A 25704-nucleotide genomic window follows, 5' to 3' on the forward strand; every position below is an offset into this window, starting at 1 on the left:
AAGAATACTGGAGAGGATTGCTATTCCTCTCTCCAGGGCATCTTCCCAACCCAGGGATTGAACATGCCTCTCCTACATTGGCAGGTGGATTCTTTACCGCTGAACCACCACTGAAGCCCATATCTGATGATTAATAAGTACTAAAAATGCATAGTTTTTTAATTTTACTATACTATTATCTATGCTCTTGAGATTATTAATAATTATGTCTGTTGAAAGTAAAAAAGGACAGTCAAAAAGTTGGCTTAAAGCTCAACATTCAGAAAACTAAGATCATGGCATCTGGTACTATCAGTCAGTTCAGTTCAGTTCATTTCAGTCGCTCAGTCGTGTCTAACTCTCTACGACCCCATGAATCACAGCACGCCAGGCCTCCCTGTCCATCACCAACTCCCAGAGTTCACTCAGACTAATGTCCATCGAGTCAGTGATGCCATCCAGCCATCTCATCCTCTGTCGTCCCCTTCTCTTCCTGCCCCCAATCCCTCCCAGCATCAGAATCTTTTCCAATGAGTCAACTCTTTGCATGAGGTGGCCAAAGTACTGGAGTTTCAGCTTTAGCATCATTCCTTCCAAAGAAATCCCAGGGCTGATCTCCTTCAGAATGGACTGGTTGGATCTCCTTGCAGTCCAAGGGACTCTCAAGAGTCTTCTCCAACACCACAGTTCAAAAGCATCAATTCTTCAGCGCTCAGCCTTCTTCATAGTCCAACACTCACATCCATACATGACCATTGGAAAAACCATAGCCTTGACTAGACGGACCTTACTCAGCAAAGTAATGTCTCTGCTTTTGAATATGCTGTCTAGGGTGGTCATAACTTTTCTTCCAAGGAGTAAGCATCTTTTAATTTCTTGGCTGGTACTATCACTTCATGGCAAATAGATGGGGAAACAATGGAAACAGTGACAGGCTATTTTTGGTGGGGGGGCTCCAAAATCACTGCAACCATGAAATTAAAAGACGCTTGTTCCTTGGAAGAAAAGTTATGACCAACCTAGACAGCATATTGTAAAGCAGAGATATTACTTTGCCAACAAAGATCTGTCTAGTCAAAGCTTTGGTTTTTCCAGTAGTCACCTATGGATGTGAGAATTGGACTAAAAAGAAAGCTGAGCACCGAAGAACTGATGCTTTTGAACTCTGGTGTTGGAGAAGGCTCTTGAGAGTCCCTTGGACTGCAAGGAGATCCAACCAGTCCATCCTAAAGGAAATCAGTCCTGACTGTTCATTGGAAGGACTGATGCTGAAGCTGAAACTCCAATCCTTTGGCCACCTGATGGATAGAACTGACTCATTTGAAAAGACCCTGATGCTGGAAATGATTGAAGGCGGGAGGAGAAGGGGATGACAGAGGATGAGATGGTTTGATGGCATCACTGACTCAATGGACATGAGTTTGAGTAAGCTCTGGGGGCTGGTGATGGACAGGGAAGCCTGATGTCCTGCAGTCCATGGGGTCGCAAAGAGTCGGACACGACTGAATGACTGAACTGAACTGATGTCTCTTGTATCTAGAGCTGGCTTCATGGGCCTGAGATCTAAGCCCTGCACTCAAAAGGGTGTGTGCTTGGTTTAATGCTCTGCTGTCATCATCTTGAAATTTTTAATAAAGTTTTAACAAGGAGCCCCGCATTTTCATCTTGCACCTGGATCCACAAATCCTGTAACCGGCCCCGTCTGAATCTGCGTGGTGGGATTACTACATGACGGTAGCAGGTTTGCATCTCTTCCCAGCTCAGTGTTCGGGTCCTCTGCTGGCAGACTTGGCATAGGACTTGGTGGGCACGGGCAAGCACCAGTAATCAGAGTGAGAACCAGCTGTAAGACTACTAGCACACCACTGGACGGGTACCTATGGAAGGTTAATAATCCTACTCACGCATTACCAGCCCCCAGACTCTTGTGGGTTTTGATAGCATTTCAGTGGGGAACAAGTTCTTTTCTTCAGCACAGTTTATAAATGCTTTGTGCCAAAGAGGAAAACCAACGACGTTAGCTTTGGCATTATTTCAAAACCTAAAATTCAGATTTTCTGTGACTGAAAACTGTCACACATGAACTATGACACTTCATGAGAAGTCGTCCTGAATGCAGGTTTGCACCCATTGATAAAGGGCAAGAAATCCGGGAACTCGCGCCTGCTTCCTCCCCCTAAGCGGGAACTGCCCCTCCCAAGGCTCTTCTTTAGCACCCTGGGCGATGAGAGGAGGAAGCGGGGAGAGGGACCCGGATCTTGCGGGAGGGCACAGAGAAACAGTGGGCGGGCTTTGCCCTGGAGTGAGTGGGTGGATCCTCCCACAAGAGCCTGCTAAACAAAGCTCCCCTCCGGCAAGGCAATCCTCGCAGCGCAAAGCGATGGAGTCCTCCTGGATGGAGTCCTTCTGGCTTGAGGCGCACTGGACAAGGCCCTTTCACCTGACGCTGGCGTTCTGTTTGGCCCTAGGGCTGCTGCAGGCCATCAAGCTCTACCTGCAGAGGCAGAGGCTGCTTCGAGACCTGCGCCCCTTCCCCTCGCCCCCCACTCACTGGCTCTACGGGCATCAAAAGGTAGACACATCGGAGGCAGGGGTGCAGGAGGATGCTGGAAACCCGATCGCGCAGAGAAGCGGCTGCTTCCTTCTCTTCCTCCCATTCCTAGCCTGTGGCTCCCGGCACTTACATTACTCCATGAAACACCCCAGAGCCACTGCTACTGCTGCTGCTACTAAGTCGCTTCAGTAGTGTCCGACTCTGTGCGACCCCATAGATGGCAGCTCAGCAGGCTCCACCTTCCCTGGGATTCTCCAGGCAAAAACACTGGCGCGAGTTGGCATTTCCTTCTCCAATGCATGCCACTAGAAGGGATATTTAGGGGGTGGGAGTGGACTTCCCTCACAGCTCAGTCGGTAAAGAATCTGCCTGCAATGCAGGAGACCTGAATTCGATTCCTGGGTTGGGAAGATCCCCTGGAGAAGGAAATGGCAATCCACTCCAGTACTCTTGCCTGGAAAATCCCATGGACAGAGGAGCCTGGTGGGCTACAGTCCATGGGGTCGCAAGAGTCGGACACGACTTAGCGACTACACCACCACCAGTGGGAGAGGGGATATTTAAAGAGACAATATGGAAAAAGAAAGCTGTGGTGTAATTCAGGTCTGTCTAAATTGCTTCGCTCATCTCTTGCATTTATGTACGCGTTTTAAAAAGCCTTCCACATACATTGCTAAAAAATAGTCTGTTACTCTAAATAACATGTTTTTTTAATTTAAATTTTTTAAAATTTATTATTTCTTTATGTTTGGCTGTGCTGGGTCTTCACTGATGTCCGTAGGCTTTTTCTATTTGCAGTGAGCAGGGGCTACTCTCTAGTTGTACCCTGCACAGACCTCTGATTGCGGTGGCTTTTCTTGTCACAAACTAAGAGCTCTAGGGCCGGGCGGGCTTCAGTAGTTGCTGCGCGTGGGCTCAGTAGTTGTGGCACAGGGTCTTAGTTGCCCTGCAGGAAGTGAAATCTTCCCAGACCAGGGATCAAACCCTTGTCCCCTGCATTGGCACACAAATTCCCAATCATATCACATCATCCATATCATAGCATATGTCAGAATTTCCTTTCTTTTTAAGGCTGAATAATATCCCATTGTATGTATATACCATATTTTCTTTATCCATTCATTCGTTGATGGACCCTTGGGTTGTTTCCATATTTTAGCAGTTGTGAACATGAGTGTACAAATATCTCTTTGAGACCTTGCTTTCAATTCTTTGGGGTAAATGTGCAGAAATGGAATTTCTGGATCCTATGGTAATTCTATTTTTAGTTTTTTGAGGAAACACCGTACTGTTTTCCACAGTGGCAATACCATTTTACATTTTCACCAGTAGTGCACAGGAGTTCCAGTTTCTCAACATTCTTGCCAAAACTTGTTATTTTCTGTTCTTTTTTTGAATGGCAGCCATCCTAATGGATGTGAGGTAGTATTTCATAATCTTGATTTGCATTTCCCGAATGATCCCTAATGCATCACTGAACATCTTTTCATGTGCTTATTTCCATTTATATATCTTCCTTGGAGAAATGTTTATTTAAGTCTTTTGTTCTTTTTTTTAACTTAAACGGTGTTACTGAAAGAAAGATTCTTTAAATTCTATAGTGCTTTACAATTTTCAGAAGTTACATACATATGATTTCATATAATCCATTGTTGTTGTTCAGTTATCCAGTTGTGTCTGACTCTTTGCAACTCCATGGACTGCAACACACCAGGCCTCTCTGTCCCTCACTGCCAGGGTCCAGCCCCGGTGGATCCAGGGTAATTCGAAGGGGAGATGGAGTCAGCGTCCTAGGAAAAAACTTATTTAATTACAGATATAGGGAGAGATTAGAAACGGATAGTGTAGTAGGAAAATTAGTGAAGAAAAAGAGGCTGAATAACTTGGTTTACGTGGAATACCAATCACCACCTATGTAGGCCACAGGCGTCTTTCCGTTCTCCAGAAGGAGAGGAGGCACTGTGGCCTCCCCGGTCCGATCTTAGAAGCCCAGGCAAAATTAGCAGGCTTGGTGAGTACCCACGTACCAGATGGGAATTCAGCCAGAAGGAGAAAGAACGACACAGGGGAACCAGTCTTTCCAGAAACTGATCCCATTTCTTTATTTTTCAGGTTTGCTTATATACTTTTTGTTATACATAGGGATGAATACAGAGTCACGCAGGGTCAGCAGACCTGACCCTTGTCAAAATCAGGTGCTTCATATAAAATTATACAAAGGTCTTATGGGTTTTACATCATCTTCTGGCCATGAGGCCTGTTGACATTTTCTGGCCCTTTCTGATAACGGTCAGTCAACCAAAAACTTATTTTTTCCAGGGGTGATTTTTTCTTAAACCAGGCGCCACCCTCCAAATAAAGTTGCATTCCTATAGGGTGAGGTGGGTTACAATCAAGAAAGGAATTTACTTAGTCTAAGGTTTAACATGATTAATCTTAAAGGTTAATACTTATTTTTCCTATACGCTAGTTATATTCATTATAAGGGCAAGGAATATGGAGATTTAGCAGCAAATATTGGCTCAACAAATGAAAACCCTTCACTAGCATTCCCCTTAAGATCTATTTAGTCTTAAGATAGTGATAAAGTTACATTTTTACATAGCAAGGACACAGTGATTTATAACAAAGTACAGTGCTCTATAACAAAAGAAAAAATCCATTAACTCAAAAAGTCTAGTATTGCTAACATCAAAAACTACTATATTTTCTTTTCTATATTCCAAATACATTGATTAATATATTCCCAGGTGCCTAAGGATATGGAGGCCTGACGGCAATCATTGACTCAACAATGAGAAAAGCACTATGCTAATTAAGACTTTCAAAATACTCCAAACTCTCTGTGCTGTTTATGGTTGAGGTAGTAAACAATCATGTGTTTGGCAGGAGTATGGATAATCCTGTCACACAAGCTAGTTTGCCAGCAGAGAGGTTTGACCTGAGACACCCTTGTCACACCTAGGGCAGGGAATTAGCAGTAACTATTGGCACAATAAATGAAAAACCCTTCACCAATATAGTTCCTAATCAACCCACTATACTATACTAATAATTTTCTAACTTTTCAAAAGAGTCTGCATATAGAAAGTTTAAAGCATCTCATGCCTCTCACAGTTGGGAGGCTGTAAACAATCACACATGGCCGGACGAACCCGCTCAGGCAGGCTAGAGAACCTTCAGAGGAGTTTGTAAGTTGAAACACTCTTGTCACGCCCAGGAATTTTTATTAACTGGATCTGCAAGTTAACTCCTCCGAGAGAAACGATGATGGGGGAGAGCCCCCCGTAAAGTCAGAGGTATAGGTGAGAGCATAAAACAGACTCTGGTTTTGGGGGTAGATGCTCGGGAACAGGGGGTTTCCTGAGGCTCGATCCTGCCTTTGCGTATGCTGAGCCTCCTTCCTCATGACCTTTGCCAAGGGTGGAGTTCCTCACACTGGCTCCCGGCACCTCACTATCTCCAAAGTTTGCCCAAGTTCATGTCCATTGCATTGGTGATGCCATCCAGCCATCTCACCATCTGACGCCATCTTCTCCTGCCCTCAATCTGTCACAACATCAGGGACTTTTCCAGTGAATCAGCTGTTCACATCAAATGAGCACAATACTGGAGTTTCAGCTTCAGCATCCTTCCAATGAGTGTTCAGGGTTGATTTCCCTTAAGATTGACTAGTTTGATCTCTTTGCTGTCCAAGGGACTCTCAGGAGTCTTCTCCAGCACCACAGTTCAAAGGCTTCAATTCTTTGGTGCTCTGTCTTCGTTACAGTCCAGCTCTCACAACTGTACATGACCACTGGGAAGACCATAGCCTTGACTATAAGGACCTTTCTCAGCAGAGTAATGTCTCTGCTTTTCAACACACCATCTAGGTTTGTCAAAGTTTTCTTGCCAAGAAGCAAACATCTTCTGATTTCATGGCTGCAGTCACTATCCTCAGTGGCTTTAGAGCCCAATTAGAAGAAATCTGTCACTACTTCCACCTTTTCCCCTTCTATTTGCCATGAGTTAATGGGGCCAGATGTCATGATCTTAGGTGTTTTTTTTAACATTTAGTTTAAAGCTGGCTCTTTCTCACTCTCATCCTTCACTCTCATCAAGAGGTTCTTTAGTTCCACTTTGCTTTCTGCCATTAGAGTGATATCATCCACATATCTGAAGTTGTTGATATTTCTCTTGCCTATCTTGATTCCAGCTCGTATCCAGCTCGACATTTCTCATGATGTGCTAAGCATGTAGATTAAACAAACAGGGTGACAGCAGACAGCCCGACTCTATTCCTTTCTCAATCTTGAACCAATCAATTGTTTCATACAGGGTTTGCTTTTGCATACAGGTTACTTCTTGAACGGCATATAGGCTTCTCAGGAAACAGGTAAGATGGTCTGGTATTCCCATTTCTTTAAGAGCTTTCCACAGTTTATTATGATCCACACAGTCAAAGGCTTTGGCATAGTCAATGAAACAGAGGTAGGTTTTTTTTTTTTAATTCCCTAGCATTCTCTAAGATCCAGCAAATGTTGGCAATTTGATCTCTGGTTCCTCTTCCTTTTCTAAACCATAAAAAAAAAAAAATAAAAAATAAAAAAAAAAAATAATAAATCCACCTCGGACATCTGGAAGTTCTTGGTTTGCATAATGCTAAAGCCTGGTATACAAGATTTTAAGCATGACTTTACTAGCATGGGAGATGAGTGTAACTGTCTGATGGCTAGCACATTCCTTAGTACTGCCCTTCTTGGGAACTGGAATGAGAATTGACCTTTTCCAGTCCTGTGGCCACAGCTAGGCCTTCCAGATTTGCTGACATATTGAATGAAACACCGTAATGGCATCATCCTTTAGGATTTTGAATAGTTCTGCTGGAATTCCATCACATCTACTAGCTTTATTAACAGCAGAGCTTTCTAAGGCCCACTTGACTTTACTCTCCAGAATGTCTGGTTCTGGGTGGCTGACTATACCATCATAGTCACCCGGTCCATCTGTATCTTTTTTATACAGCTCTTCTGTGTATTCTTTCCACCTCTTCTTGATCTCTTCAGTGTCTATAAGGTCTCTACCGTCTCTGTCCTTTATTGTGCCCATCTGGGCAAAATGTCCTCTTGATATCTCCAGTTTTCCTGAAGATATGTCTAGTCTTCCCCTTTTGTTGTTTTTTTCTAATTTTATACACTGTTCATTGAAAAAGGCCTTCTTGTCCCTCCATGTTGTTCTTTGGAAATCTGCATTTAATTGGATATACCTTTCCCTGTCTCCCTCGCTTTTCACATCTCTTCTTTCTTTAGTTATTTGTAAGTCCTCCTAAGATAACCACTTTGCCTTCTTGCTTTTCTTTATCTCTGAGATGGCTTTGTTCACTGCTTCCTGTACAGAATTATGGACCTTCATCCATAATTCTTCAAGCACACTGTTTACAAGTTCTAATCCCTTGAATCTATTCATTACCTCCACTGTATATTCATAGGGGATTTTATTTAAATCATACCTGGCTGTCCTAGTGGTTTTTCCCCTCTTTTTAAAGTTTAAGCCTGAATTCTGCTATGAGAAGCTGATGATCTGAGCTACAGTCAGCTCCAAGTCTTGTTTTTGCTGACTGTATACAGCTTCTCTATCTTCAGCTACAAAGAATGTAATCAATTTGATTTTGATATTAGCCATTTGGTGAAGTTCAAGTGTAAAGTTGTCTCTTGTGTCATTGAAAAAGGACATTTGCTATGACCAATGCTTTCTCTTGACAGAATTCAGTTACCCTTTGCCTTGCTTCATTTTGTTCTCCAAGGCCAAACTTGCCTGTTATTCCAGGTATCTCTTGACTTTCTACTTTTGCATTCCAATCGCCAATGATGAATAGAACATCTTATTTTGGTGTTAGTTCTAGGAGGTCTTCTAGGTCATCATAGAACTGATCAGCTTCTTCAGCATCATTGGTAGGGGCATAAACTTGGGTTACTGTGATGTTGATTGGTTTGCCTTGGAAATGAACCCAGATCATTCTGTCATTTTTGAAGTTGCACCCAACTACTGCATTGGACTCGTTTGTTGATTTGAGATCTATTCCGTTTCTTCTATGGGATTCCTGCCCGCAGTAATAGATATAATGGTCTGAATTAAATTCACCCATTCCCATCCATTTTAGTTCACTGATTCCTAAGATGTCGATGTTTATTCTTACCATCTCCTGCTTGAACATGTCCAGTTTACCTTGATCCATGGTAATTTACCTAACATTCCAGATTCCTATGCAATATAGTTCTTTGCAATATTTTACTTTCGGATTTTACTTTCATCACCAGACAAATCCACAACTGAGCATTGTTTCCACCTCGGCCCAGCCACTTCATTCTTTTTGAGGCTATTAGTAGTTCTCCTCCACTCTTCCCCAGTAGCATATTGGACACCTTCAGACCTGGGAACACTCGTCTTTTGGTGTTATATCTTTTTGTCCTTTATATACAATTTATGAAGTTCTCAACGGCAAGTAAATTGAGGTGGTTTGTCATTTCCATCTCCAGTGAATCATGTTTTGTTAGAACCTTCTGCTATGACCCTTCCACCTTGGGTGGCCCTACATGGCATGGCTCATAGCTTTGTCGAGTTACATGAGCCCCTTCGCCACAACAAGGCAGTGATCCATGAAGGAGTGCTTTACAATTTTAAAATCTGTAGTGCTTTACAATTTTCAAAAGTTTCATGCATATAATTTCATATAATCCATAATAACCCTTTTTTCCTCCTAGCCTTATATTTCCCATCCCCCTCTTTTTTCTCCCCACTGGTCAACACTAGTTTCTTCTCTATATCTGTGAGTCTGCTTCTTTTTTGTTTTATTCACTAGTTTGTTGTGTTCTTTAGAGTCCACATTTAAATGGTATCATACAATAGTTGTCTTTCTCTGACCGACTTATTTCACTTTGCTTAATGCCCTCCAAGTGCATTTGCATTGTTGCAAATGGCAAAATTACATCTTTTTTATGGCTGAGTAGTACTTCATTATCTATATGCACACCACATCTTCTTTATCCATTCTCCTGTTGATGGACACAAGTTGCTTCCATACCCTAGCTGTTGTAAATGATGTTACTACAAACATCTGAGTACATGTATATTTTGAATTCGTGTTTGGGGGTTTTTTTGGCTATATACCCAGGAGTGGAACAGTCATACAATAGTTGTATTTTTAGTTTTTTGAGAGGCTTCCATACTGTTTTTCACAATTGCTACACTAATTTACAGTTCCCACCAGCAGTATGTGAGGGTACACTGTTTACTGTGCCGTGGTGTTCTTAGTTGCTCAGTCGTGATAGACTCTCTGTGACCCCATGGACTTTGTGACCCCACCAGACTCCTCTTGCCATGGGGATTCTCCAGGTTTCACCATATCCTTGCCAACAGTTGTTATTTGTTCTTTTTGATGATAGCTATTCTGGTAGGCATATGGTGCTTGATCTCTCATTATGGTTTTGATTTGCATTTCCCTGGTGATTAGTCATGTTGAGCATCCATGTACCTGTTGGCCATCTTCATTTCCTCTTTGGAAAAATGTCTATATACTCCTTTGTTGATTTCGAATCAGGTTGTTTTTTATTGTTGAGTTGTAGGGGTTCTCTATATATTCTAACTATTAATCCCAAATGTATGATTTGCTAATAATGCCTCTCAATCTTTGGGTTGCCTTTTTACTCTGTTGATACTGTCTCTTCATGTACAAAATTTTTTAAATTTCATTAAGTTCCATTTGTTTATTTTTTCTTTTGTTGCTTATGCCTTTGATGTCATATCCAAGATTATTATTGCCAGATCCAAAGTTGTGAAGCTTTAGTCCTATGTTTCCTTTTAAGAATTTTATAGTTTTAAGTCTTCTTTCAAGAGAAGACTCTTGAGAATCTCCTGGACAGCAAGGAGATCCAACCAGTCCATCCTAAAGGAAATCAGTCCTTAATATTCATTGGAAGGACTGATGTTGAAGCTGAAACTCCAATGCGAAGAGCTGACTCATTTGAAAAAACCCTGATGCTGGGAAAGATTGAGGGCAGGAGGAGAAGGGGATGACGGAGGATGAGATGGTTGGATGGCATCACTGACTCAATGGACATGCTTTTGGGTAAACTCCAGGAGTTGGTGACGGACAGGGAGGCCTGGCATGCTGCGGTTCATGGGGTTGCAAAGAGTAGGACATGACTGAGTGACTGAACTGAACCAAACTGAAGTCTTTGATCTATTTTGGGTTATCTTTTGTATTTTAGGTAAGGGTACAACTTCATTCTGTTGCATGTGAATATATAATTTTTCCAGCACATTTTCCCATGTAATGGTCCTGGCACCTTTGTCATAAATCATTTAACCATATTTTGAAGAGTTTATTTCTGGTCTTTCTATCCTTTTCTATTTGTCTATGTGTCTGTTTTTAAACCAGAACCATACTATTTTGATTAGTATACTTTTATAGTGAATTTTGAAATCAAAAAACATGAGTCATCCAGTTTTGTTCCTATTGAAGACTGTTTGGGCTACTCACAATCCTTTGTTATCCCACATGAGTTTTAGAATGAATTTTCTAGAATTTTTCTATTTCTGCAAAAACATCATTGGGATTTTGATAGGGATTGCATTGAATCTGTAGATTCCTTTGGGTAGTATTCGCATCTTAAATCTTCTAATCCATGAACATGGGATATGTTTCCACCTCGGTAAATTCAGTTGCTCAGTCGTGTCCTACTCTTTGAGACCCCATGGACTGCAGCATGCCAGGCTTTCCTGTCCATGACCAACTCCCAGAGCTTACTCAAGCTCATGTCCATCAACTCGGTGATGCCATCAAACTATCTCATCCTCTGTCGTCCCCTTCTCCTCCTAACTTCATTCTTTCCCAACATCAGGGTCTTCTCATATGAGTCATCTCTTTGCATCAGGTGTCCAAAGTATTGGAGTTTCAGCTTCAGCATCAGTCCTTCCAATGAATATTCAGGACTGATTGACTGACTGACTGATTGACTGACTGGATCTCCTTGCAGTCCAAAGGACTCTCAAGAGTCTTCTTCAACACCACACTTCAAAAGCATCAATTCTTCAACACTCAGCTTTCTTTATAGTCCAACTCTCATATCCATACATGACTACTGGAAAAACCATAGGTTTGACTAGATGGACCTTTGTTGGCAAAGTAATGTCTCTGCTTTTGAATATGCTGTCTAGGTTGGTCATAACTTTTCTTCCAAGGAGCAAACATCTTTTAATTTCATGGCTGCAATCACCATCTGCAGTGATTTTGGAACCCAAGAAAATTGGGTTTCTCACTGTTTCCATTGTTTCCCCATCTATTTGCCATGAAGTGATGGGACTGGACGCCATGATGTTAGTTTTATGAATGTTGAGTTTTAAGCCAACTTTTTCACCCTTCTCTTTCACTTTCATCAGGAGGCTCTTTATGCCTTTTAAAATTTCTTTCAACATGACTTATAATTTTCACTGAATAAGTCTTTCACTTTTGTTTGGAAATACATAATTCCAATACTTGGTAAGGAGGAGGTTTCACTTCCTAAGTTATTAATTTTTCTTTGATAGTCAAGCATCAAAGCAGGCTCAAATGCCCAGGGGAAAAACCCTTAGGCAAATAAATGCAGGTGCTAATTATGGTATATATTTAGGTGGTAAGTATGATGAATTAGGGACAGGACACTTACAGTGACTACTACAATTATTTCAACACATCCCCCACCTCTCTCAATTTCTCTCTTCTCTCTTTCTGGAACTCCTATTGGCTGGATATAAACCTTCTAGATCTATTTTTTTAATCTTTTCTTCTTGATTTTACCTTCCTAGAATTTCTACTAAAACGTTGAAAATTTTTGACTGTCATAATTTTGATTTCCAAGAGCTCTGTCTTATTCTTCATCTGTTATTGTATTGATTACCTTATGATGCATTTAAAAAAACTCCCTAAGGGGCTTCCCTGGGTGGCCCAGAGGTTGGGAATCTGCCTGCCAATGCAGGGGACATGGGTTCTATCCCTGGTCCGGGAAGAATACTCACACTGTGGGCAACTAAGCATGTGCCACAACTACTGAGCGTGCACTCCAGAGCCCACGAGCCACAACTGCTGAAGCCAGTGTATCCTAGAGCCTGTGCTCTGCAACACAGAAGCCGCAGTAATGAGAAGCCTGTGATCCACAACAGAGTGGCCCCTGCTTGCTGCAACTAGAGAAAAGCCACACACAGTGATGAAGACCCATCGCAGCCAAAAATAAATTAATTAACTTAAAAAACACTCTAAAGCTGAAGCTTAGTGGCTTAAGATGACAGCCAGCTATTTAGTTCATGATTCTGTGGGTCAGCAATTTGAGCTAAACTAGGCTATGAGGTTCTGCTCTTATAGCCAGTCTCAATTGACTTCAGTTTGGCTCACTGATGAAACTGCCGTCAGCTACTGGGGCAGATAAATTAAAGGCTGACTGTCCTCTTGGATGTCTTCATTCTCTTCCATCTGGTTTATTATCCTTCAGCTGGTTAGCCTAGCTTTGCCCACGTGGTATCAGGGACTCAAGAATAGCAAGAGAGCAGGCCTCAATGTGCAGGTGCTTTTCAAGTCTCTGAGTCATGTTTGCTACTCTCCCAAAGCAAGACACATGGCCAAATCAGTGCGAGAGAACTGACAATCAAAGTGTTGAATTCAGGGAGGCTTTGACAAATTGAGGCCATTCCTATAGTCAATTTAACACATTCCGCTTTGTTACAGAATCCTGATCTTGAAATACTATACATATCTTTTTTTGAAGTACTAACTTTTTCAGGTTTTTTTTTTCTGTTGTGTATTAGTTATCTATTAAAGCCTAGCAAATTACTTTCAAGCTTAGCAACTTAAAAACAACATATGGTTTTATCTCACACAATCTGTGAAGTTTGTGAGAATCTCTCTGTGAGAGACTCAGGGTCTCCTCCAAGTTTGCATGGGATTGGCTAGGGCTATAGTCATCTCAAGGCTCCACTGCGGCTAGGGAATCCACTCTTAAGCTCACTTACAGAGTTGTTGACAGGCCACAGTTTCTCATTGGCTATTAGCCAGAGGCATCAGTTCTTTCCCTCATGGACCTTTCCATAAGACTGCTCACAAGTAGGGTGACCAACTCATTCCAGGTTTCCTGGTTGACCCCTGATTTTAGTTCTGAAGGTTTTGCCTCTGGCAACCCATTCAGTCAGGGAAGCTGGAAAGATTAGTCACCCTGCTCTCAACATGGCCGCTTGTTTCCCTCAGAGTAAGATATGAGAAAGCAAGAGTGAGAATTAGAGAATCTAAGATGGAAACTTCAGTCTTTCATAACCTAATCTTGAAACTTTTATTCCATCATTTCTACTGGAAGCAATCAGTCACATTGACAAATGTGTGTACAATGTAGGAAGGGACAATATAAAAAGGTGGGGGGTGATTGGAGGCCATTTTGGAGGCTGGCTACCACAGTTTGTTAGTTTTGCTTTATGCCTTTCTTGGAGGCTATCTCCAAAAATGAGAGATGGTCTTTGGCTGTCATTTCATTTTCTAGAGTGAGGCTCTAAAGATGTTTGAAGTCTTGTGTACACGGCAAGGACTTTCCATGAGAGCAAACCTGTTGGAGGACTCAGCCTGTCAGCACCTATTTGTTCATTTTTCAGTTTCTTAGAGATGAACCTACCTTTCTGTGACTTAGATTGCCAGGTGACTCCGGCATCCTGGGAGCAGAAAAAGGAAGGGAGCTGGGGATCTAATCATTTGTTATGCAGTCTTTCACTGAATCCCTCTATTTTTAGTCCACTGATTCATCCCTGCCCTCCACAGTGTCTGGTTTCTTCAAGTCTTAGAGTCTCTCTGGTGTAGTTTTTCTAAAAAATAAAAGCTCTGATCTGTTGTGGGACCTGAGGGGGTGTTGCATGGAGAGAGAGCCGAGATTTGGGTTGAACCAGCCTTTAAGTTATTGCTCTATATCTATATTTATTTTTAATTTAACCTGATTAACTTTTTCTAAACTTTTCATCCTCGACTTCCATTTCCTTTGTTTCTCATTAGAGTTTAACTTTCACCTCTACACCTTCCACAAAACAAAACTGAGAAAGCACCGTCAATCAGAAATTGGGAAAACTAAAAATGGCCCAAGAGATGTGTTCTACCAGCTCTTAAGAATGATATATTAAGATAGTGCTTCTCAAAGTATTTGTGGTGAAGAGCCATTTTTTTTTCTGATCTGTTGTAGACAATTGTTTTCATTTTTTAAAAAAAGTAAGAAATTTCAACAATGTTAAATTACTATAAAAATCTGTAAGTGCTGTGCTCAGTTTCTATAATTATCTCATCATGGACTGGTTTATGGATCATACTTTGAGTAGCATTGTGGTAAAGTCTTCCAGTCTTATTGTGAACTTCTTTATTTCTCATTTAAGTTCTAATGTCCTTTTCTGTTTTAATCAATTTTCAAGCTTTTGAGATTTTGAATTATTACATCTTCTGGTAGACTAATCCTTTTTATATAAGAATTGTCCCTTTTCATATCTAGTAAGACTTCTTGTCTTAAATTTTACTGTATCTGATACTAGCGTAACTATGTAAACTTTTTTGCTAGTATTGAAATAGTACTTTTTTAATCCTTTGTTTTTAACTTTTTGAATTTTTTTTCCAGACAACAGAATAACTTTTATTTTTTAATACAAATTTATTTATTTTAATTGGAGGTTACTTTACAACATTGTATTGGTTTTGCCATACATCAACATGAATCCGCCACAGTTATACACATGTTCCCCATCCTGAACCCCACTCCCTCCTACCTCCCCATACCATCCCTCTGGGTCATCCCAGTGCACCAGCCCCAAGGATCCAGTATCGTGCATCAAACCTGGACTGGAGATTCGTTTCATATATGATATTATACATGTTTCAATGCCATTCTCCCAAATCATCCCACCCTCGCCCTCTCCCAGAGTTCAAAAGACTGTTCTATACATCTGTGTCTCTTTTGCTGTCTTGCATACAGGGTTACCGTTACTATCTTTCTAAATTCCATATATATGCATTAGTATACTGTATTGGTATTTTTCTTTCTGGCTTACTTCACTGTGTATAATAGGCTCCAGTTTCATCCACCTCATTAGAACTGATTCAAATGTATTCTTTTCAATGGCTGAGTAATACTCCATTGTGTATACGTACCACAGCTTTCTTATCCATTTGTCTGCCGATGGACATCTAGGTTGCTTCCATGTTCTGGCTATTATAAACAGTGCTGCGATGAACATTGGGGTACACGTGTCTCTTTCAATTCTGGTTTCCTTGGTGTGTATGCCCAGCAGTGGGATTGCTGGGTGGTAAGACAGTTCTATTTCCAGTTTTTTAAGGAATCTCCACACTGTTCTCCATAGTGGCTGTACTAGTTTGCATTCCCACCAACAGTGTAAGAGGGTTCCCTTTTCTCCACACCCTCTCCAGCATTTATTGCTTGTAGACTTTTGGATCGCAGCTATTCTGACTGGTGTGAAATGGTACCTCATTGTGGTTTTGATTTTCGTTTCTCTGATAATGAGTGATGTTGAGCATCATTTCATGTGTTTGTTAGCCATCTGTATGTCTTCTTTGGAGAAATGTCTATTTAGTTATTTCGCCCATTTTTTGATTGGGTTGTTTATTTTTCTGGAATTGAGCTGCATAAGTTGCTTGTATATTTTTGTGATTAGTTGTTTGTCAGCTGCTTCATTTGCTATTATTTTCTCCCATTCTGAAGGCTGCCTTTTCACCTTACTTATAGTTTCCTTTGTTGTGCAGAAGCTTTTAAGTTTAACTAGGTCCCATTTGTTTATTGTCAGTAGTAAGTTAGGCTTTTAAAAAATATAATCTGATATCTTTTGTCTTTTACTGGAAATAATTAGGTTATTTACATGTAATATAATTACTGATATTTTATTGACTTTTTCAGAAGATAAACTTATTAGATATTTGAAAAGAACTGAGACCATGTCTAGCACTTTATAAGTGCTATGTAAATGTTAAATGAAATATAAGTTCCATGTGTTTAATTTGGTGGACTTTCTGAGGACTTCAAGCCACATAGCTCTGAGAGACTGCTCCAAAAAGGTAAGCAAGGAGCCAGGGTATGAAGGAGTTCTGCAATAAAGATCACATAGTTGGAACATCAAAAAATTACTAATAATTACGGATGGCTAACAAACACATGAAAAGATGCTCAACATCACTCATTATTAGAGAAATGCAAATCAAAACCACAATGAGGTACCACTTCACACCAGTCAGAATGTCTGTGATCCAAAAATCTGCAAGCAATAAATGCTGGAGAGGGTGTGGAGAAAAGGGAACCCTCTTACACTGTTGGTGGGAATGCAAACTAGTACAGCCACTATGGAGAACAGTGTGGAGATTCCTTAAAAAATTGCAAAAAGAACTGCCTTATGACCCAGAATTGAAAGAGATACATGTACCCCAATGTTCATCGCAGCACTGTTTATAATAGCCAGGACATGGAAACAACCTAGATGTCCATCAGCAGATGAATGGATAAGAAAGCTGTGGTACATATACACAATGGAGTATTACTCTGCCGTTAAAAAGAATACATTTGAATCAGTTCTGATGAGATGGATGAACTGGAGCCGATTATACAGAGGGAAGTAAGCCAGAAAGAAAAACACCAATACAGTATACTAACACATATATATGGAATTTAGAAAGATGGCAATGATGACCCTGTATGCAAGACAGCAAAAAAGACACAGATGTGTATAGCGGACTTTTGGACTCAAACGGAGAGGGAGAGGGTGGGATGATTTGGGAGAATGGCATTGAAACATGTATACTATCATGTAAGAATCGAATCACCAGTCTATGTCCGATGCAGGATACAGCATGCTTGGGGCTGGTGCACGGGGATGACCCAGAGAGATGTTATGGGGAGGGAGATGGGAGGGGGGTTCATGTTTGGGAACGCATGTACACCCATGGTGGATTCATGTCAATATATGGCAAAACCAATACAGTAGTGTAAAGTAAAATAAAGTAAAAATAAAAATTAAAAAAAAAAGATTACTATTAATTAAAGAAAATCAGGGGAATTCCCTGGCAAGCCAGTGATTAGAACTTTGCATTTCCACTGCAAGGGGCATGGGTTCCATCCCTGGTTAGAGAACTAAGATCTCACAAGCTGTGTGGTGTGGCCAAAATAATAATAATAATAAAATGAAGAAAACTAAGTATCTCAACATAAGGAGTTTAGTGCTTTTCTGTGTATGGGAAAATGCAAGAGTTTGGATTCATTGAAATTATTCCTTTGATGTGCACCTTAGCTATCTGCAGCTAGTATCATGTTCTTCCCCATCCTGAGTTCCAATAGTCAGGCTCACGTTGGGGCGGGGGCGGGGGGGCGGGGAGGGGGCAGCAGTAGTGACTGATGGCTTGATGGCTGCAACATTCTTTGTTTGCTGATATGGCAGGCAACATTTTTCATCCATACTCCCCTTCTCCCCACTAGAATATAGGATCTGTGAGAGGAGAGCCTTTGCTCACCACTATAAACCCAGTTCTTGACTCATAGTAGGTATTCAATAGCTACTTTGTTGCTGGAGAGGGTATAGAGAAAAGGGAACCCACCTATACTGTTGGTGAGAATATGAGTTGCTGCAGCCACTGTGGAAAACAGTATTGGGGTGTGGGGGTGGGGGTGGGCAGGGGAAGATTTCACATGCCCCAGAGCCACTGAGCCTGTGCTCTAGAGCCCAGGAACTGCAACTACTGAGCCCCTGTGCCACAATCACCAAAGCCCTCACGCCTAGAACCCGTCCTCCACAGCAAGGGAAGCCAGGGTAATGAGAAGCCCATGCAGCAGCAAAGACCCAACACTGCCAAAATTAAATAAAAAATAATTTTTAAAAAGCAGTATGGGGGTTCTCCAAAAAACTAAAAATAGAATTACCATAGGATCGAGCAATCCCACTCCTGGGTGTATATCCGAGCAAAAGTATAATCCCAAATGATAATGCACACCTGTGTTCATGGCTGCAGTATTCACAATAGCCAAGACATGGAAACAATCTAACTTCATCAACAGACGAATGGATAAAGAATATGTGGTATATTATATAATAAGATGTTCAGTTCAGTTCAGTCGCTCAGTCGTGTCTGACTCTTTGCGACCCCATGAATTGCAGCACACCAGGCCCCCCTGTCTATCACCAACTCCCGGAGTTCACCCAAACTCATGTCCATCGAGTCGGTGATGCCATCCAGCCATCTCATCCTCTGTCGTCCCCTTCTCTTCCTGCCCCCAATTCCTCCCAGCATCAGAGTCTTTTCCAGTGAGTCAGCTCTTCGCATGAAGTGGCCAAAGTACTGGAGTCTCAGTTTTAGCACCATTCCTTCCAAAGAACACCCAAGGCTGATCTCCTTTAGAATGGACTGGTTGGATCTCCTTGCAGTCCAAGGGACTCTCAAGAGTCTTCTCCAACACCACAGTTCAAAAGCATCAATTCTTCGGCACTCAGCTTTCTTCACAGTCCAAATTTCACATCCATACATGACCACTGGAAAAACCATAGCCTTGACTAGACAGACCTTTGTTGGTAAAGTAATGTCTCTGCTTTTGAATATGCTATCTAGGTTGGTCATAACTTTCCTTCCAAGGAGTAAAGCCACAGAAAAAGAATGAAATAAAGCCATTTGCAGCAACATGGATGGAATGAGATATTATCATACTGTTACCGAGTCCTAGCTCAGTCTGCTTGCCACCCACAGGCCAATAAATCAGGAGGCGAGGCACTGAGGCAAGAAATAGTAGAAAAACTGTGTGTCCAAGAAGGTGGCAGACTAGAGTTCTAGAGTCCCATCTTACAGAGGCCTGGATACTTATCTCTTTTATAGAACAGAGATGGGGAGGAGGTGAAGAAGTAAAGTAAAATGGCCACAAGTCTTGCAAAGTATCTCCTAGTTTGACCAGCCGCAGGAGGAGATGTGTAAATTTCTTCTTTCCTGCAGCTGTTCACAGGTGTGCGGGGTCAGGTTGTTTCCCTGTGAGCTCAACAAAGGCACTTTAGTTTAACGTTCAGGCAGAAGGGCAGGGTTCCCTGAGGAAGGTGTTATGTGTGCTCATAGCTATGGATATCCTTTCAGTGATTATAGTAACAAAAGCAATGGAAAGCAAAGGTTAAAGTAAAAGAAACAGATCCAATACGGAGCCAGATTTTGTTCTTCCTTGTCACAATACTAAGTGAAGTCAGAAAGAGAAAGACAATAAAATATGAAATCACTTGTATGTAGAAGCTAAAATATGACACAAATGAACCCATCTATGAAACAGAAACAGACTCAGACATAGAGAACAGACTTGTGTTTGCTGTCAGAGAGGAATGGACTGGGAGTTTGGGTTTAGTTTAGTGCATGCGAACTATTACATACAGAATGGATAGGCAGCAGGGTACTGCTGTATAGCACAGGGAACTATATTCAGTATCCTAAGGTAAACTATAATGGAAAAGAACAGAAAAAAGAAAGTATATGCATATATAACTGAGTCACTTGGCTAAAGAGAAGAAATTAACACACCATTGTAAATCGACTATACTTTAATTTTTTTAAAAAAAACTACTTTGTTGAATGCACACATATATTAGATGCTAAATAAACTGATTCACTCAAAGATCTGTTAACTATAAAGAACCAACTAGGTAGACTGACGTTTATTCAGTAGACCAGTGTATCCCAGTCAGTGTGGAGGACCTAGTGCTTATGTGGGTGGGTATCTGTGTATCTTTATATATAATTCAGGGAAAGTCTGTGTAACTAAGTAGTTCTTGGGCTCCATAGTTCAATGAATGTTTGAATCCTTACTACTAGTGGCTGGCTATACAATCTGTGAGAAACACACTCAACCAGCCCAAAACCAAGGGATGGACTCAGAGACATGAAGCACAGTGAAAGCAAGACTTACAATGATAGTCTTGCAAGATCAGGTGTCTGATGGGCAGGCACACCCAGGACAGTTACAGCAAGAACTTATTCCCTGGCTCGCAGATCCCTCCCTGGTTCCTCATTAGGTGAGACTGTGCAACTGAACTGAACTGAACTGAACTGATGCGGTTACAATCTTCTTGGAATTGCCCAAGTCTCATAGGGTATTCTTTCTTCTCCCTTCCTATCCTAAGTCCACAGTTCTCAACAAGGATTTTTGTTTATCCCTTCCCAGACATCCTGTTAGCTTAGGGACTCTTCAGGTGTAAGCTGTTAGGCAAGACTAGCTTGCCAGTAATTTTCAGGACAAAACTAGCTAGCTCTGAGTGGAAAACTGTTTGTTAATAATTTTCCACCCAAGGCCAGCTACTTGGTTCTGAAAATGGACCACACAAGTTCCATTTCTTACACAATCTAGAAGAGATTACTTAACTTCTCTAAGGCTCAATTCCTCATCTGCAAAATGGGATTGCAATTGTATCTGCTTTTTAGGGTTCCTGATGTAAAGAGTAAAGAATATAAAGCATAGAAAAGCACTAAATTCCTTCTGGCTTTATTTAATTAACAGTAATCTTTTGAAGTTTTGACAACCTAGTCTTTGTTGCAAAAACTCCTATATATCCTGACTTCTCCTTCACCTCTTCAGAGCAGTCTCTCAGAGCTATCTGAGAGGCTGCATCCTGGGCTTAAGTCCTCAGTTTTGTCCACCATATAAAACATAATTCTCAACTTTCAGGCTGTGCATTTTTTTTATCTGTTGACAGCTGCACCTAGCTCATGATAGTGCTTGGTAAATGTTAGCTATTACTATATCTCAGGGAACTAAGCTCTTTTTTATTTAATATTTCTGAGCATCTTTCCTAAATACATATGATACATAAATTCAAATGTGTTTAGATTTGTGGATGAAGAAATATAAATTCATATATTACAGAATTCACAATAGCTTTCTTTCCTTTTTTTCCAGACAAGAGTTACCAAAAGTACAACCAGAAAGCTTATGGCTGAGGATGTCCATGACAATTTCAAATATAAAAAAATAATCCTCATATTAAGTTGCAATTTCCACCAGGGCAAAGAACTTGGCTGTTTTATATTTCTCTGCATCTCTATGACGTGGCACATATAACAGGCACTTAATAAATGCTTATCTGTTTATTGTTGGCAAATGACTAAATATTTACATTGTTAGGAAACACAATTTGCACTGTCAGTGGACTCTTATCACTGGCTTGATTGTGGGAATGTTAGCAAAATAGAGTCTGCAATATTTCAGGAACTAGATTTCAGGAGTCTCAAAAGTTTTCGGGGCCCTAAAGTATCCAGGGAACATTTCATGGGTTAGAGCTACTAGCTGGTAACAGGAAACTGGGAGCTGAAGTTTTCCACCTTTTCGCAATCACACAGCAAATTCTGATTGGTCACACAAGAAAGAACTTGCCAGCTTTAAGATTTCTTTACAGGACTTCCCTGGTGGTACGATGGTTAAGAGTCTACCTGTCAATGCAGGGGACACAATGCAGAGGAAGGACTCAGTCCTAGTCCCTCCTCTAGAATGATCCACATACTGAGGGCTAACTAAGCCCGTGTACCACCACTACTGAAGTCCGCACACCCTAGAGCCCATGCTCTGCAGCAAGAGAAGCAAGGGCACCATAATGAGAAGCCTGCACAGTGCAACGAAGAGTAGCCCCTGCTCTCCACAACTAGAGAAATCTTGGACATAGCCATAAAGACCCAGCACAGCCAAAAACTTAGATAAATAAATAAATAAATCTTTTTTAAAAGTTTTAAAGATTTCTTTGCAAGTCAGGCCCCTCACAATTGTGCTCAAATGCATAGCTAGGCACATCCAGACACACACAGAGGTTCCTCTCTACCCTCACACTTTATACAACAAGCAGATGTAAATGGATCTTATTGTCAGTGATTTAGAAGTGATTTGGGGGGCTTTGGGGTGCAGTAGCTTGAAGCAGGATCCTAGATCTTTGGCCAGGAATCGAATCTGGGTCGTGGTGGTTAGAGTGTTGAATCCTTAACCACTAGACCCTGAGGGCCAGTGGGCTTAAAATGGGACCTCACTGCTTGTCTTCTTTGAAAAAAGAATTCATCAAAGAGCAAAAGATAGTATGGTGGGTAAAGCATTTATTAGAAGCAGAATACATGTGAAAGAACACGTGGGTGGGCTCAGAGAGTCGTGTTTTGGGGGTGACTTAAATTGCTTATATGAGGCGGTGGATTTTCCAGGTTTCCTCTGGCCAATCATCTTGCTTGTTGCTCATATCTGGTCTGATTCAGGGTCCTTCGGATGTGCATGCATATCTTTTAGCCAAGATGGATTCACGCAAGAGTCTCTGCGAGGTTGGCAAGACATGTTATGGATTGGTGCCTCCTCCCTTCCCTGACCCCTGAGGATCTTTTCTGCACATGTGTGGTCTAGAAGATCTTCTTGATTCCAAAAATATGTTGTCATATTATCTTTTTGTTCCAGCAGAGCTCAGCTCCTCTCTGCCCCTGTCTTTTCTTTGAAATGTCAGCTGGAGACAAGCTCCAGTGGCTCAGCCCGAGGCCCACCTACCTTCCTACCTCAGAAGTGAAGTGGAGTGAAGTCACTCAGTCATGCCCGACTCTTTGCGACCCCGTGGACAGTAGCCTGCACCAAGCTCCTCTGTCCATGGGATTTTCTAGGCAAGAGTACTGGAGTGGGTTGCCATTTCCTTCTCCAGGGAATCTTTCCGACCCAGGGATCAAACCCAGATCTCCCACATTGTAGACAGGCTCTTTACCGTCTGAGCCACCAGGGAAGTAACTATTTAAATGAGCCATAGTAATCTGCTTATCAAGGCAAAAAGTTCATCTCTGATGGCAGTATTTATACTTTAATGTATAAATGTTGGAAGCTGAGAGTTTTGTTTTTGACCTTACTTCAAGATTTATACCAGAGAGGGCAATGGCACCCCACTCCAGTACTCTTGCCTGGCAAATCCCATGGACGGAGGAGCCTGGTAGGCTGCAGTCCATGGGGTCGCTAAGAGTCAGACACGACTGAGCGACTTCACTTTCACTTTTCACTTTCATGCATGGAGAAAGAAATGGCCACTCACTCCAGTGTTCTTGCCTGGAGAATCCCAGGGATGGGGGAGCCTGGTGGGCTGCTGTCTGTGGGGTCGCACAGAGTTGGACACGACTGAAGCAACTTAGCAGCAGCAGCAGCAGCAAGATTTACACACCTATATAAATGCACCTTCTACTATTACAAGGGAAAAGAATTGGGCTTTCTTTGCAGATGGAATTGGCAGATTTTTAGAGAGCATTTACTACTAAGTCATGAGAAAAAAATCAGTCATCAGTATTTATAGAAATGGAATGGTGAGCTGGATGGTGGGTCATGATCAATCTACTAATGTTTTTTCCTTCCCACCTAAAAACTTTTTTTTCAGCTTCCGAACTCCACTTCTAATATAAGTGTGTGACGCTGGCAGGTGAGGCAGAGTGCATGACTCTATCCACTGCACCTTCTCACTTGGGGAAACAGTTCACAATATGTATCATTCAACAGGAACATTGTCTGGTGATACAACATATTATATTGAAAAGATGAATATACTATTTGGTTAGAAAATTATACTCTAGGCTTAGAAATCCCAAGGAAAGTGTGTTCACTCACTTCCAGGAAAAGGGTCAAGCCCCTCTACCTGTGGGACCTCATCCAGGACCTGAGTTCAACTTGTGTCTATAGAGGGGGGTGAGTCCAGACTGGCTGACTTCTTTCATTTCTTTCACTTGTTCATTGCAGTTATTTAAAGATGGTAAAATGGAGAACCTTGAGAAGATTGTAGAAAAATACCCTTGTGCATTTCCTCGCTGGGTTGGGCCCTTTGCGGTATTTTTCTATATCTATGATCCAGACTATGCAAAGACATTTCTGAGCAGAACAGGTAAGAAAAGAGATGAATCTCAGGATCCTAATCCTCCTAGAAGTGATATGACACAACCCACAGGAACGATTCTAAAGGAATTCTGAAGCAAAGACACTGGCGGAAGGGTGGAGAGGTTTCCCACCAATCCTGAAGGGGATTCCCACGTCCCCCTAGTCACTTGTCTTGTTCAGACTTCCCTGGACCATTTTAGGGCAGCGTATCATAAACCTAGAAAGTACCATTGGATCTCCAGGGCCTTCCTTTCCTCTCTTGGTTTTGTGACTTCAGCATGAGTAATACTCCCCACCTCAGCCCCTTTCTCGAGTATAAAGTCTTCAAGAGAAATGTTCCCAGGGCAGATTATCTCATACCGCAAAATTCAAATGTCCAGTTTTTGCTCTCCCAACTTTGTAAAGTTAATGATAGGCTCAGCTTCTTTGTGCTATTACCTCCCTTGTGTGCATGCATGCGCTAAGTCGCTTCAGTCATGTCCGACTCTTTGCGACCCCATGGACTGTAGCCTGCCAGGCTCTTCTGTCCATGGGATTCTCCAGGAAAGAATGCTAGAGTGGGTTGCCATGTTCTTCTCCAGGGGATCTTCCCGACCCAGGGATTGAACCCATGTCTCTTAAGTCTCCTACATTGCCAGGTGTGTTCTTTACCACTAGCACCACCTGGGAAGCCCCATTACCTCCCTTACTCTTAGTAAAACCTTATAAAAGCAGACTTTCCCTGAAAGCCTCCATGTCTCCCAGTCCCACAGCTCTGATTTGTCTCATATTCATCTTGTAAAGGACAAGAGCTGTAAAACACCCTCATGTTAGATCAGGAGCCCTTTCAGGGTTCTCCTTCTCCAGGTTCTGCAGGTCTCGGCTCTAATAGTTAATTTGCTTTCCAAAAAAGATGTGATATATTGTCCCAACTCCTGTCCTGGACACTTTGCAACCTTTGGGCAATCTGTTTCTGCTGGAGGAAGTGGAAACAAGGAAAGAATCTGGATTTGTGTACCTGTCTGCCTCCTGGAGCTGCTGTTGTCAGCTTCCTAAGCCAAGAAAGCCAAGGGCTGTAGGGAGTGAGCCCCAGGCTCCCTTTTGCTCACTGTTTGTGGTTAGTTTAGGCAAATGAAGAGAACCATCCCCAACTTTGGTGATTTTCCTCTAATGCTGTCTTTTGTTTCCTCTGCTTGACTCTGCAGATCCCAAGTCCAGATTCCTGTATAGGTTCATTATTCCAACTGTTGGTATGTATGTGCAAATGAAGGAGGTGACCCACTCTTTCTT

At 41.7% G+C, this 25704-nt stretch overlaps 1 protein-coding gene across 1 annotated transcript in view; it reads left to right on the forward strand.

Annotated features, from left to right (window-relative positions):
* LOC102174897 (cytochrome P450 4X1) overlaps positions 2314 to 25704 on the forward strand; it is a 51181-nt gene continuing 27790 nt past the window's right edge. The window contains exons 1-3 of the mRNA XM_005678460.3: positions 2314 to 2551; positions 24301 to 24442; positions 25620 to 25664. Of these exons, the coding sequence (XP_005678517.1) occupies positions 2360 to 2551; positions 24301 to 24442; positions 25620 to 25664 (379 nt within the window). The 5' untranslated portion in view covers positions 2314 to 2359. The remainder of the gene's footprint in view (positions 2552 to 24300; positions 24443 to 25619; positions 25665 to 25704) is intronic.

This window comes from Capra hircus, chromosome 3 (assembly GCF_001704415.2).
Source record: "Capra hircus breed San Clemente chromosome 3, ASM170441v1, whole genome shotgun sequence".
In the NCBI taxonomy this organism is placed as follows: domain Eukaryota; kingdom Metazoa; phylum Chordata; class Mammalia; order Artiodactyla; family Bovidae; genus Capra; species Capra hircus.